Source organism: Xenopus laevis, chromosome 3L, assembly GCF_017654675.1.
Source record: "Xenopus laevis strain J_2021 chromosome 3L, Xenopus_laevis_v10.1, whole genome shotgun sequence".
Taxonomy (NCBI): Eukaryota; Metazoa; Chordata; class Amphibia; order Anura; family Pipidae; genus Xenopus; species Xenopus laevis.
In genome coordinates this window covers 146,307,470-146,323,203 of record NC_054375.1, presented here as the reverse complement: position 1 = coordinate 146,323,203, position 15,734 = coordinate 146,307,470, and the positions used below count along the sequence as shown (strand labels likewise).

General features: G+C 43.8%; 1 protein-coding gene across 1 annotated transcript; it reads left to right on the top strand.

Annotated features, from left to right (window-relative positions):
- The first annotated feature begins 1,239 nt into the window (after positions 1-1,239).
- Positions 1,240-15,734, top strand: shfl.L (shiftless antiviral inhibitor of ribosomal frameshifting L homeolog). Its single transcript, XM_018250970.2, has 9 exons — positions 1,240-1,413; positions 6,497-6,632; positions 8,538-8,587; positions 8,894-8,935; positions 9,024-9,050; positions 10,486-10,641; positions 11,498-11,601; positions 13,557-13,705; positions 14,898-15,734. The coding sequence occupies exons 1-9, from the start codon at positions 1,381-1,383 to the stop codon at positions 15,116-15,118; spliced, it is 918 nt and encodes a 305-aa protein (XP_018106459.1). The 5' UTR covers positions 1,240-1,380; the 3' UTR covers positions 15,119-15,734.

Genomic DNA, 15,734 nt, shown 5'->3' with positions numbered 1-15,734 from the left:
TGCTCTAGGCACCGGATCTAAACACGCCCCCTTTGTGACGTCAGCGTGTCGTGCGCATGACTTCAAACCCATGGAAGTGACATCCCGCACTGTGTCTGTGTGACGTCATTTCCACCAGCCAGCCCCGCCCCATACCAAGGGTTGCCACCTTATCTGGAATAAAATACCGGCCTTCCTATATATTTATCTTTTTTACCTATTAATAACATTGGGATCAACCATCATTTTTACTGGCCAGGCCGGTAAACTACTAGCCGTGTGGCAACCCTACCCATACCCCTACCCCAGCTTTTTTTTTTTAATTTAAAAAATACATTTATAGGCACCCGAAAGGCAGCTCCAGGCCCGGATTTGTGGGAAGGCCACAAAGGCCCGGGCCTAGGGCAGCAGAATTTTAGGGGGGCGGCAAGATGCCCAACCACACCCACATTGGTTCGGAAGCACTGCTGATTCACAGGAGATACAATAGTTTTTAAAATTTCCTGTGCATCAATCCCCAGTACTCCGGACCATATGCTGAAAATTTGGGCATATGTAAAAAGGAAGGGGAGGGGCCGGGCGATGAACAGCAAAAGGCCTAAGGGTGCCTGCTATGTAAATCCGGCCCTGGACAGCTCCCCCAAAACCTGCCACCCTAGGCACAGGCCCTCCGGTACTTTAATATAAATACACCCCTGTCTACAGTTATATCACATACTGTTCTTGAGTGACACTATTAGCAATTGCAGTGAGAGGCCCATGGGAGCAGGTCTGGACTGAGAATTAAAATAGGCCCTGGCATTTCAGGTACATAGAGGCCCAATCAGCCCACTAAATAGTGACTGTCTATGGGACCTTATAGCAGCCCCTCTGGCATTTGCCACAACCCACAGATTGCCAGTCAGGGCCACATGGGAGCCATTGATTTATTTGATGCCCCAGTAAGATGGGTGGGGGAGGGGCACTGCATGCAATAACTTAAATGAAGAGTGTCCACTCTGTAACTATCACCTGTTGCTGGACTACAACTCCCAGGATCCCTCTTTATAAACTTGAGGCCAATAAAAACATGGCTAGGCATATAAGCTCATGATATTACTATAATTATCCTGCTACTAATTCATAGACACTAATAATGAGCCACTAATGTCCCCCAGCAGCCGCAGAGTCGCAGAACATGAATCACTCGCTGCATCTGGTCGCACATTCCAGTTACCGTAAATACTGCATCAGCCGCGCACGCTACCGTACTCCCCTCCTCTGTCCCTCCTCTCGCAGGCGGACCCGGAACAAAGAAGAGAGAAAAAAAGATTGGCCGTGGCCCCGGCGCTGGGGAGACGATTCAATTCGTGTCTTTTGAGAGGTGGACTCCAGCGAGCTGAACCGAAGCGATCTGCCGGCATGATGGAGGGGAATGTGCAGGAGGAGCTGGAGGCGAGTGACAGTACTTGGGATCAGTAGTGTGGGGGGCAAGCTGTGATAATGCTGGGGAATATCAGGCCAACTGCTGATCCCACTGATGCCTCTGTAGCAAGGACTAGGGGGGCTTTTGGGATGAGAGCTGTAGTTCTACAACACCTGCAGCTTATATGTTACAGGTGTCACCATCGTCATCACTATATACTGTAATAGGCTGGGCACCCACAATTCTTACTTATTTCCCTTTATTCATATAGCGCTGACTTATTCTTTAGCACTGTACAGCGTTTATGTTTATTCAACAAAATTCCCTGCCCCGTATGAGCTGACAATCGAATGCCCTACACAGACCTACAGAATTGTAATCAGTCAGTTGTTATAATAACTTGGGGGTGGTTATTATCCTACCATTGATCACTGTATTGGTATTGAGGGTATTGTTATTGCCTGGCATTGGCTATTATTATTTGCACTGCCCAGCATTGGTTATCATGAGGGTATTGGTACTGTCCAACATTGGTTATTATCCGGGTATTGGCACTGCCCAACATTGGTTATTATCCGGGTATTGGCACTGCCCAACATTGGTTATTATCCAGGTATTGGTACTACCCAACATTGGTTATTATCCAGGTATTAGCACTACCCAACATTGGTTATTATCTGGGTATTGGCACTGCCCAACATTGGTTATTATCCGGTTATTGGCACTGCCCAACATTGGTTATTATCAGGGTATTGGTACTGCCCAACATTGGTTATTATCAGGGTATTGGTACTGCCCAACATTGGTTATTATCCGGGTATTGGCACTACCCAACATTGGTTATTATCCAGGTATTGGTACTGCCCAACATTGGTTATTATCCGGGTATTGGCACTGCCCAACATTGGTTATTATCCGGGTATTGGCACTACCCAACATTGGTTATTATCCGGGTATTGGCACTGCCCAACATTGGTTATTATCCAGGTATTGGTACTGCCCAACATTGGTCATTATCCAGGTATTGGTACTGCCCAACATTGGTTATTATCCGGGTATTGGCACTGCCCAACATTGGTTATTATCCAGGTATTGGTACTGCCCAACATTGGTTATTATCCGGGTATTGGCACTGCCCAACATTGGTTATTATCCGGGTATTGGCACTGCCCAACATTGGTTATTATCCGGGTATTGGCACTGCCCAACATTGGTTATTATCCGGGTATTGCCACTGCCCAACATTGGATATTTTCAGGGTATTGGTACTGCAGTACAGCTGCCCAACCATCTCTTCTTAACCCTAGCTGGGTTGCCGGGCAAATTCTAGCATAGCAACCTGACTTCCTTAACTTCCTGTTCCTCAAGTTCTTTTGGCCCTGAATTGCCAGTGGCCCTTTAATGAGAATATATATTTCACTAATTTATTAATGGCCGCTGTGAGTTACAGCTTTATTCATGCTTTTCTGTGATGTCATTTGATGCTTTGTGATGTCACATGTTGGTCGAGTGAGAATCAGTTTGCCTTGCTCATTGCTGTGATATAAATCGCCCCACCCGGGCCCAGGAAATCTCAGCTCCTTCTGATGTGGGGGGAGGATTTCCTGCAGATTTGCATTTTCTTGTGAATCTGCTGCATCGTGGCACACTAGGGGGGTTGTGGGCACACGTGGGCGAGTCCATGTACCTTCTCTGTTGCTTTTTGGATAAGGACCATGGTTAGACCAGATGTTTTGTTCTTGTACCAACTGCAATACAATCAGGCCAAAAATCAGGCAAAAACATGGATAGAGACCTGGAATAGAATGAGCCGGAATGGCTTGGCTTGTTGGAAGAGCCATTTGCACTCTATCAATGGCCACTTTTGACCAGTTGGCATCAACAGGCTTGTGCAAAGATATCGATACTAATGTCATGCACTAAGGGAGCCCTAACCAAAGGTTGGACCTTCAAGGGGGGCCCTGGCCATAGGTTGTCCAACCTAAGGCCAGGGCCCCTCTTGAAGGTCCAACCAATTGCCAGGGTCCCTCTTGAAGGTCCAACCTAAGGCCAGGGCCCCTCTTGAAGTCCAACCTAAGGCCAGAGCCCCTGTTGAAGGTCCAACCTAAGGCCAGGGCCCATCTTGAAGGTCCAACCTAAGTCCAGGGCTCCTCTTGAAGGTCCAACCTAAGGCCAGGGCCCCTCTTGAAGGTCCAGCCTAAGGCCAGGGCCCCTCTTGAAGGTCCAGCCTAAGGCCAGGGCCCCTCTTGAAGGTCCAACCTAAGGCCAGGGCCCATCTTGAAGGTCCAACCAATGGCCAGGGCCCATCTTGAAGGTCCAACCAATGGCCAGGGTCCCTCTTGAAGGTCCAACCTTTGGTTAAGGCCCCCTTATCTCATGGTATCAATATAGATATAGGAGAATATTGGTATATCAGCCATTGACCCACAGTTCTAAGGATGCCTAGGACACTAAATGCATATTCATACCAAATCTCACCCTAAGTGGCCTTCAAACTTAGTTTTCAGGTGCATCTAGGAGAACAGAGGGCCTTTCCCTGCTGAGCCTCCCCCCAGAGGGGCCAGTTGCACAGTATGGGAAAAAGACTATATAGGTCTATGGTTGTTGTCTTCTCCTAACAGGTTTGTACAGGCCTCCTCCATATGATAATATTTACTCAGGGGCTGAATGTTCAGAAAAGTTCAATTTGGGCCACTGCTTGTTTATTATGGGAGTATTGTAACAATGCAATTGGATTTTTTATATATATATATATATATATATATATATATATATATATATATATATATATATATATATATATATATATATATAGCCTGTGAATTCCTGCATTCAGGGCAAAGTGTTATTTGCGTATAGAGACACTCAGTGCTTCATATTGAGTCTTGTGCATTGCCCTTGGTGAAATGCAAACACACCGTCATGTTTTTTGGCACCGGAGCAAATGTAGCTGCAAAGTAAACAAACGTTGTGGTCACGGCCAGTACAGATACAGGCTGACAGTGCAGAGCGCTTGTTTGTGCATTATTGATCTTTTGAATACAAAGGGCAGAGAGGGTGACCGTTTAAATCAGCCCATCACTCATCCCCTTAAGGAAATGAAACACAAAGAGTAGCTATTTATATCACCGTTTGTTACGTCCGCTACAGGTATGGGTTTGGCTACCTGGAATTCTTAGGTCCTGGGGTTTAAAAGAAACAAAGAAGTAAAGGTTAAAACTCAATATGTAGGGCAACCCAAGGGAGGTAAATCTCTGTCTCATAAAACTGCCCTTTTGGTACCTGGGGTACTTAATTCTAAGGCACATTTCTGAAGTATCCCTTGCACCAACATACAGTTTAAAGTCTTTAAACAGCTGCGATTACTTTTTTATTTGCCATTGATTCAGCCTTGCAAAAAAATCCATTGTTCTCTTCTTGAGCACTTCTTTCTCTTCTTTATATCTGCCCAAAGCCCTATTATATTGGTATAATCCTGTTACAAATCCAGCCAAAAAAGTGACCTAATAGTTTAGTGACATGATTGGGGGGGGGGGCATTGCTCTTAAAGGAATTGTTCAGTATAAAATAAAAACTGGGTAAATAGGCTGTGCAAAATAAAAATTCTAATATAGTTAGTTGGGCAAAAATGTAATGTATAAAGGCTGGAGTGACTAGATGTGTAACATAATAGCCAGAACACTACTTCCTGCTTTTCAGCTCTCTTGGTTTTCACTGACTGGTTACCCAGAGACTTGAGGGGAGGAGGGGGGCACATGGGTCATATCTGTTACTTTTGAATCTGAGCTGAATGCTGAGGATCAATTGCAAACTCACTGAACAGATATGACCCATGTGGCCCCCCTTCAAGTCGCTGACTAACTCAGAGTTAGAGAGCTGAAAAGCAGGAAGTAGTGTTCTGGCTATTATGTTACACATCCAGTCACTCCAGCCTTTAAACATTACATTTTTGCCTAACTAACAATATAAGATAATTTTTTTACTTTGCAAAGCCTATTTACCCAGTTTTTATTTTTACACTGACCTGTTCCTTTAAAGGGGTTATTCAACTTTAAATTAACTTTTAGTATTATGTAGAGAAATATATTCTATATAGACTGAGATAATTTGCAATTGTTTTTTGGATGTGCCAAATCCCGTATCCTTTTGGGCGAATACCGAACTGATACCAAACCCTAATTTGTATATGTAAATTAGAGAAAAAAAATAGCAATAACTATAAATTTGTAGCCCTACAGAGCATTTGTTTTTTTAGATGGGGTCAGTGACCCCCATCTGAAAGCTGGGGCACATAATTCAAAAACTGTAAAAAAATAAATAATAGGACAAAAAGAACAATTGAAAAGTTGTACAGTATTAGCCATTCTGTAAGAGAAAAATTGGAGTGTGTGCTGCCACAAGAAAAATATAATATAAATGGTACCATCTAATAAACCAAAAAAATGTTGTGATTAAGTAAATAACAAGGAGATTCACTCACAGTTCACCTCAGTCCCAAGGTGCAAAATCCAAGACACTAAATCCAAAAGGAAAAAATGTGAGGATCTCCAATAATCCAGAACTAAATATTTTTTAAAAAAATTAGAAAATTAATTAGGACATGAAACCTAACGCGTTTCGTGCCTGATAGGGCACTTACTCATTATAAGTAATAAGTTTCATGTCCTAATAAATTTTCTACTTTTTTTAAAAAATATTTAGTTCTTGATTATTGGAGATCCTCACATTTTTCCTTTTGGAATTAGCCATTCTGTAACAATGTTAAAAAAGGTTAATTTAAAGGTAAACCACACCTTTCAACGCAAATCAGGAATACAATTTTATGTTTGATCATTTGGCCCAAAAATAAGACATTGATTTCATTTGTTCTAAGGAGAGAAAGATAACATTTACAGAAGAGTAAAGTTTACTGACACGTGTAGCCTTAATGGAACCATATCAATAAATAGGCGGGGCTTGTGAGATTACTGCTATAAGTGCATGCGAGTCGTTGGTGGAAAAAACAAAAAGCTGCCCCAGGGCATGATCTACCGTTACTAGTAGTAGACAGTGAGTAAATTCCCTTGTGTGACTTGTAGGTTCTCTTGTTCATATTAATTTCTTCTTTTGCAGTTGGAGAAAAGCGTCCGGCGATTTCGGGAGAAGTTTCACGGTAAAGTGGCGCTGGAGACGGCCGTAGTGCTGATGAGAAGATTCGCCAATAATCATAATCAAGTGTGCACATATGTCATACTGTATATGGATAATGGTAAGAGCATCATGTTACATCAGTATGTTTTGTTTCCGTTCTGTATCTATATTCAAATTCAGGTATTCAGTCCACCTTCCTCTTCTGTCTCTGATCCAGATGTGCAGGCTGCAGCCTTTGGAGAAGCAGTCCGTATCTAGGAGAAGCAGTCTGTATCTAGGAGAAGCAGTCTGTATCTAGGAGAAGCAGTCTGTATCTAGGAGAAGCAGTCTGTATCTAGGAGAAGCAGTTTGTATCTAGGAGAAGCAGTCTGTATCTAGGAGAAGCAGTCTGTATCTAGGAGAAGCAGTCTGTATCTAGGAGAAGCAGTCTGTATCTAGGAGAAGCAGTCAGTATCTAGGAGAAGCAGTCTGTATCTAGGAGAAGCAGTCTGTATCTAGGAGAAGCAGTCTGTATCTAGGAGACGCAGTTTGTATCTAGGAGACGCAGTTTGTATCTAGGAGAAGAAGTCTGTATCTAGGAGACGCAGTCTGTATCTAGGAGAAGAAGTCTGTATCTAGGAGAAGCAGTCTGTATCTAGGAGAAGCAGTCTGTATCTAGGAGAAGCAGTCTGTATCTAGGAGAAGCAGTCTGTATCTAGGAGAAGCAGTCTGTATCTAGGAGAAGCAGTCTGTATCTAGGAGAAGCAGTCTGTATCTAGGAGAAGCAGTTTGTATCTAGGAGAAGCAGTCTGTATCTAGGAGAAGCAGTCTGTATCTAGGAGAAGCAGTCTGTATCTAGGAGAAGCAGTCTGTATCTAGGAGAAGCAGTCTGTATCTAGGAGAAGCAGTCTGTATCTAGGAGAAGCAGTCTGTATCTAGGAGACGCAGTTTGTATCTAGGAGACGCAGTTTGTATCTAGGAGAAGAAGTCTGTATCTAGGAGACGCAGTCTGTATCTAGGAGAAGAAGTCTGTATCTAGGAGAAGCAGTCTGTATCTAGGAGAAGCAGTCTGTATCTAGGAGAAACAGTCTGTATCTAGGAGACACAGTCTGTATCTAGGAGAAGCAGTCTGTATCTAGGAGAAGCAGTCTGTATCAAGGAGAAGCAGTCTGTATCTAGGAGAAGCAGTCTGTATCTAGGAGCTTCGGCCTCTACATAGTGAAGAAACCTTCCTCTAGTCTAGGAAATTAGGCAGCCTGTATTTAGCAAATCACACCTTTATCTAGGACAGGGGTGTCCAACCTGCGGGCCGAGGGCCGCATTTGGCCCAGGATGGATATGAATGCGGCCCAGTTTGATATGCTTGGTTCCCGTCACAAAGGATATGGATATGGCCCCCCCAGACCTTATGGGCCTGCAGGCTGCTCTTATTTGTGCGCATATGTCTGACTTGCGTTCTTCACGTGCGGGAGAATCAGAGTGAGGCCCATTGGTGGAGGAATCCGCTGCTTGTGCTGAGAACTTCACTGAATTGGAACACTGTATTCTCCTAAGCACGTTCTCTCTGCAACACTTAACATTAGATCTCCCTGGATACTTTGGTGAGTAAACAAACAAGGGGGGGGCAGAGGTGTTGAGCAGGTTTGTGGGTGGGCCTTAATTCTTTTTGGTAGACTTTCATTCAATCTGGGGGGGAGTGAAGGAAGAGAAGGGGAAAAAAAGAAAGAAATTAAGAAATAAAGGTATGGAAACAGGAGAAAACAAGAGAGTGAAATAACACTTTGTGCTCTCTAAGTCCAGACACATTAAACACCTCAGTCTGTCTTCTTGTTAGGAACAGGCTTACAATGCCAGGTTGTAACAATGTTCCTATATAAAAACTGCTTCCCCCAGATACAGGCCATTTATTTTCCTAGATGCAGTCTCAGTCTTCTAGAATCAGTCTGCTGCCCCCTTGTGCCCCCAGACAATGACTGATAAAGTTTCTGGCCCAGGTACAAGCAACTGTTTCTCTGTCAGAACTGTTATTCTTTTTATATTTTAGATACTGATCTTGATGTGAGAAACCATTTAAGAAATGATCAAGTTGCAATGGTAAGAAAATCTTATGTTAAAGGCTGTTGTCTGTTTGTTGTAGTGGGGTGAGGTCTGGGGGCAGATGATGTCTGGGGGCAGGTGGGTTTGTGTCTGGGGTTACAATTTTCTTCCAGTGCAAAATAATTTTGTTGCCGCCTGTATATTTTATTGGGAGTGTTTTTGCTGCACACAGTCAGGTTCTGGGGGTATAAAGAGTCTAGAGCTTTCTAAGCAGCTGAGGGGAACCTTGGACAACATTAAGTCAGGGTGCATGTCTGGAACTTTGCTCTACCCATTAATCCTGTGCTCTTTTTCTCTAATCAGAATGTCATCAACAAAATTAAGAGAGATGATCAAAGAGCAAAGGTAATGAAAGAGATTCTGTGGCACAATTGGTACCAATCCAGCTCACCACATCCTTAATGTTAATCATGATCTTTTTCTCTCTTTATAGGAAATGCCCAAAGACAAAGATATTCAGGTGAGTTTTGCCTTATTTAATATATAAGAGACTTTCCCCCTATTGTCTTATAGCTCCCGACATGATAATGCCCAAATGTCCAGCAGTCAATAGGTAGGTGGCATTTGGTTGTTTCTGATAAATCAGTGGTTTAGTGGTGTATACTTGTCCCTCCCACTGCAGGGTGATACAGTGACACAGACAGGAGGGAACTATGGGACATGAGTCTGTCCCTCCCACTGCAGGGTGATACAGTGACACAGACAGGAGGGAACTATGGGACATGAGTCTGTCCCTCCCACTGCAGGGTGATACAGTGACACAGACAGGAGGGAACTATGGGACATGAGTCTGTCCCTCCCACTGCAGGGTGATACAGTGACACAGACAGGAGGGAACTATGGGACGTGAGTCTGTCCCTCCCACTGCAGGGTGATACAGTGACACAGACAGGAGGGAACTATGGGACATGAGTCTGTCCTCCCACTGCAGGGTGATACAGTGACACAGACAGGAGGGAACTATGGGACATGAGTCTGTCCCTCCCACTGCAGGGTGATACAGTGACACAGACAGGAGGGAACTATGGGACATGAGTCTGTCCCTCCCACTGCAGGGTGATACAGTGACACAGACAGGAGGGAACTATGGGACATGAGTCTGTCCCTCCCACTGCAGGGTGATACAGTGACACAGACAGGAGGGAACTATGGGACATGAGTCTGTCCCGCCCACTGCAGGGTGATGCAGTGACACAGACAGGAGGGAACTATGGGCAATGAGTCTGTCCCTCCCACTGCAGGGTGATACAGTGACACAGACAGGAGGGAACTATGGGACATGAGTCTGTCCCTCCCACTGCAGGGTGATACAGTGACACAGACAGGAGGGACCTATGGGACATGAGTCTGTCCCTCCCACTGCAGGGTGATACAGTGACACAGACAGGAGGGAACTATGGGACATGAGTCTGTCCCTCCCACTGCAGGGTGATACAGTGACACAGACAGGAGGGAACTATGGGACACGAGTCTGTCCTCCCACTGCAGGGTGATACAGTGACACAGACAGGAGGGAACTATGGGACATGAGTCTGTCCCTCCCACTGCAGGGTGATACAGTGACGCAGACAGGAGGGAACTATGGGACATGAGTCTGTCCCTCCCACTGCAGGGTGATACAGTGACGCAGACAGGAGGGAACTATGGGACATGAGTCTGTCCCTCCCACTGCAGGGTGATACAGTGACACAGACAGGAGGGAACTATGGGACACGAGTCTGTCCCTCCCACTGCAGGGTGATACAGTGACACAGACAGGAGGGAACTATGGGACATGAGTCTGTCCCTCCCACTGCAGGGTGATACAGTGACACAGACAGGAGGGAACTATGGGGCTCTGGGCACTGAAGTTTAGGAATGCTTATTGATCCCAAAATGTTCCTGGTTTCCCATAGGATCTGGCCAAGAAAATGAACACTCTTCCTCTAACCCAGAAGAATCTGAAGATGTTTAATGATGCTGCAGAGAACCGCATCCCCGCCCGAGACAGACAGTTTGCCTGCAAAGAGTGTGATTACATGTGGTGGAGGAGAGTCCCACAGAGAAAAGAGGTGTGTGTAGGGCAGGTTATACAGGCTTCACCATTACTGATATACACAGACAGCATCCGGCATAGGGGAGTCTAAAGATCTGTACTGATGTGCTGCCCTGTATTCCCTAATTTAACCAGGTCAAAATGTTCCAACCCTGCTTCCAGCTAAGTAACTTGCAATCCCCCATATATATTTATAATAGGGACCTATATATAGTTACTGGGAATTCCATTCAGGCTCAGAAATAGGGGCGTTTCAGTGAATTATAGAGAAAAGGTTATGACAATGGGAGTAAGTAGTAGTAAGAAAATCAACAGGTTAAAAAGAATATTGATTGTTAATAAATGTAGAATTAATGACCAATCACTAAAAGGTTAATGGCATAGAAAGTTACGTGTCCAATCGAAGGATCAGCATTTTAAGGGGATTGTTCACTTTTGAGTTAACTTCTAGTATGAAGTAGAGAGGGATATTCTGAGACAGTTTGTGTTCGTTTTTCATTTTTTATCTTGTGTTTTTTGAGTTATTTAGCTTTTTATTCAGCAGCTCTCCAGTTTGAGCCATCCGGTTGCTAGGGTCCAAATTACCCTAGCAACCATGCATTGATTTGAATAGGAGAGGCCTGAATAGAAAGATGAGTAATAAAAAGTAAAAATAACAATTCATTTGCAGCCTTACAGAGCATTTGTTTTTTTTAGATGGGGTCAGTGACCCCCCCCCCCATTTAAAAGCTGGAAAGCAAATAATTCAAAAACAATAAAAATGAAAACAATTAAGACAAATTATGTGACATACTAAAAGTTAATTTGAAGGTGAACCACCAATATAAGCTTTATAGAACTGCGTGTGAAACTGACCGTTAATGCGATTTTAGGTGTCCCGATGTCAACGCTGCCGCAAGAAGTTTGACCCGGTTCCCGACAACAAGATGTGGGGGATCGGAGAGTACAACTGTCAATCATGCAAGCGCATGTTTAGGTAAAGTGTCCATTGTTACTAATCCTAGCATACCTACCACTTTTCCTTTCCACTTATCTCTGCAGCCTCATCCTTCTTCAGGTACATGGCACACGGGCAAGGCCACTATTGGTCGGAGAGGGGTGGGATTGTTGTCCTGGGCACAGAGAATTCTTGAGCCAGATAGGGGCCCAACCGAGTAGTAAAAGTTACATAAACTGTCCCTGCTGTTCTAACTGCTGACACACACCCGCTGCCCACTGTGTTTTTTCTCCCTTTTTCCTTGTTTCTGTTTCGTTATTTAGACTGGTCTCTACCTGCCACCTCTACATCTCACACACATTTTTTTCTTTTTAATGACTTTGCCAAACTGTTTTCAGTGAATAATTTACCGCTAACTCAGTCTTGCACCTTAACGTCAGCATGATGCATTCCGGACGATAAATCCATTTACGCTCTTTTTAAAGGAGAAGGAAAGCTACGGATGCAGTTTATTGCCAATAGATTAGCTGCAATACTGTAACCTAGAATGCTATATTTATTCTGTAGAATGCTTTACTATACCTGAGTAAAAAGCTCTAGAAACTCTCTATAGCAGCTGCCATATTAGCTTGGTATGACATCACTTCCTGCCTGAGTCTCTCCCTGCTCATTCATAGCTCTGGGCTTAGATTACGGCAGAGAAGGAAGGGGGGGAGAGGAGCAAACTGAGCATGCTCACGCCCGGGGCAAGGAGGTTTAAGCTGTAAACAGGAAGTCTGATACAGAAGCCCATGAGTACACAATAGAAGGAAAGAAATGTGGTGTTTATTTTGACAGAGGACTCTGAGGAGCATTACTTTGAGGGTTTACTGGTATATTTAGGTGAACCTTTCTGATAAGGCTCACTTAGTTTTAACCTTTCCTTCTCCTTTAAAGGAACAGTTCAGTGTAAAATAAAAACTGGGTAAATAGGCTGTGCAAAAAAAAAAATGTTTCTAATATAGTTAGCCAAAAATGTAATTTATAAAGGCTGGAGTGACTGGATGGCTAACATAATAGCCAGAACACTACTTCCTGCTTTGCAGCTCTTCTGGTTTCCATTGATTGGTTACCAGGCAGTAACCAATCAGTGACTTGAGGGGGGGGGGCACATGGGTCATAACCGTTTGCTTGTAAATCTGACCTGCATGGTAAGGATCAATTGTAAACTCACTGAACAGTTTTGTCCCATGTGGCCCCCCTTAAAGTCGCTGACTAACTCAGAGTTAGAGAGCTGAAAAGCAGGAAGTAGTGTTCTGTTCTATGATAGATATCCACTCGCTAACTAACTAAAGTAAAAAACATTTTTTATTTTGCACAGCCTATCTTTTACCCAGTTTTTATTTTTACACTGAATGGTTGCTTTTAAGGAGAACCAAAAAAGTTCATTTCCCTAAATTCCCATAAATAATCACTGCTCAGTTGTGAAGTTCAAGTGGCACGGTCCGTGGTCCGGGATATCGAGTGCTGGAATCCCTTGGCTTCTCATGCCAAATAGAAGAGTTCAGAATTCTGAACTTTTCTATAATCCCATATATGCCTTGCTAAAGGAGTCTCTTTAGGCCAAGGGCAGAAGTATTGGCACCGCTGCTCTCAGCCTGTGTATTTTTTTTCAGGGTGAGAGAATTGGATCTATTCCAAATCCCATCTCCATTGATTTGAATAAGATCTGCTTGCTTGCAATCACATGCAGTGGAGGTCGGGCCAAATACATGGAAGCAGGCTCTCCTCTGCTGCATCTGACTCAACAAAGAGTGGAAATTAAAATACAGTAAATGGAGATGGGGCAAAGAGCGGATTGTTTCTCTCAGCCTAAAAAAAATATGCAAGCTGAGAGCAGCGGAGCTAACACTCTGTCTACCCATGGCCTTTTAGTCATTGAATGAACTCCTTCCTGTGCCTTTCGTATAAATGTATTGCACATGTCTAATTTCCTTCCCCTTCTTTGTCCACAGGGGATACGGACAGATAGAAGTCAGCAGTCCATGTTATATGTGTAGCAAGCCTGTGTCTCCCAGCTGTATTCTTCCACCACGCCGGAACCAAGGCCCTCGAACCCGTAATACTCACAGCTGTTTCGCTGAATATTGCTACAATAGAAAAGGTGAGAGGGGAGAAGGGTCCCACAGGGGTCCTGAGTGGACGGACACATAGGTGTACCCGTTATTTATCAAGCACAGCGTAATAACAGACATTCTCTCTATAAGTAGTTGTCCTGCTACTAAGCATACACAGGCTGACAATGCCAATATGGCCACTGGGCATGGGGCCCATTTCTGGGGGTCAGCCAGTGATTAGTGATGAGCGAAACCACAAAATTTTGCGAAGCTCATTGGGGTCAATGGGCGTTCTTAAGCACACCAATTTTTTACGAGTGCGATCATTTTTCTCTCGCCAAATGCATTAAAGTCAACGGGCTTTTTATTTTTTTTTATGGCGACTTTTTTGTCCTAATGTATTAAAGTCAATGGGCGGTTTTTCTTATGGCGACTTTATTTCTCCAAATGCATTAAAGTCAACGGGCTTTTTATTTTTTTTTTGGCGACTTTTTTGTCCTAATGTATTAAAGTCAATGGGCGGTTTTTCTTATGGCGACTTTATTTCTCCAAATGCATTAAAGACAATGGGCGGTTTTTCTTATGGCGACTTTATTTCTCCAAATGCATTAAAGACAATGGGCGTTTTTTCTTATGTCGACTTTTTTGTCCTAATGCATTAAAGTCAATGGGCCTTTTTTCTTATGGTGACTTTTTTTCTCCAAATGCATTTTTTCTTATGGCGACTTTTTTGTCCTAATGCATTAAAGTCAATGGCCGTTTTTTTTTTGGCGATTTTTTTTCCTCCTAAATGCATTAAAGTTGATGGGCGTTTTTTCTTATGGCTACTTTTTTGTGCTAATGCATTAAAGTCAATGGGCGTTTTTTCATACAGGCACTTTTTCACGACAAATTTTTCTGTGCCGAAATTTCGCCGCAGTTTGGTGAGAGAACTCACACATGGCGAAATTTGCGATTTTGCCCGGAATTTGTGGCTGCCGAATAAATTTGCTCATCACTTCCAGTGAACTGAGCATAACTTTGGGCTGTTGATGCAGTTCTATCCCCGAGGGCCATTTGCAATCCCATCGGCCTGGGACAATGACTAAACTATCAGTACTTTGATGCAGTTGCTTTTGAATGAAGTCAGAAATAGGAGACCTCTCATGTATTCAGCTGGCCTAGCTTATTGTGTGCACAGAATGTAAGAATGATATTCATTATTCATTGTGTCTGATCTCTGTAATGCCCTTCTTGCAGAACCTTTCGTTCCCGGCCTGCAGTGCGCCCATCCGAAAAGCCGGATCTTGAACCAACTCCCCAAAGTGTTGCACCCTAGTGAGTGGCACATCAGCACCGGCTCTACAATAGCCACTTGCCTGAGCCAAGGGAGTCTGAACGAAAATGATATTGATGACATCATCCTGGACGATATCAAGGAGGAGGAAGATGATGAGGAAACGGATGACAGTGACAGTTAAGGACACCCTGTGTTTGTAAGATCCACCTTGACTGAGCATGACTGCAGTGTGGCTTGGCCAAGGGGGAGACCAAAGCCCAACGCTGTTGCCTCTCTTTATACCCTTTAGCCCACTGGTTTACTTCTGTTTAATACTGAATTCTGTCCTGGCTGCAGATTAGAACATACTCATTTCTCTTTCAGTTCCTTTAATTGCTATGTTAATTGCTATTGCTAATTCCTTGTGAGGAAGAGGGCTGAGTCACATTGGCTGAGCCAGCAGAAGTGTAGGGACTCGGTTACCATAGTGCCTTAATCTTTTCCACAAGTAAATCAAAACTGGTTCACACAATGCACACCTCATTTATATACACCTGCACATCTTCATACTCACTAGTCTTAAAGCTTTAACCGCTCCACATATTTATCCATATAATCTCTTTTCTATAAATCCTTGTCTTGCTCCATATAGCAAATCCTCCTGGCTCTCCATGTATCCCAGCATTATAAATCCTGTAGAACTGCCTATAACTCCTACTATTGCTCCATATAACGCTTCCCTATAACTCCTACTATTGCTCCATATAACCCCTCCCTATAACTCCTCCATATAACTCCTCCTATTGCTCCATATAACC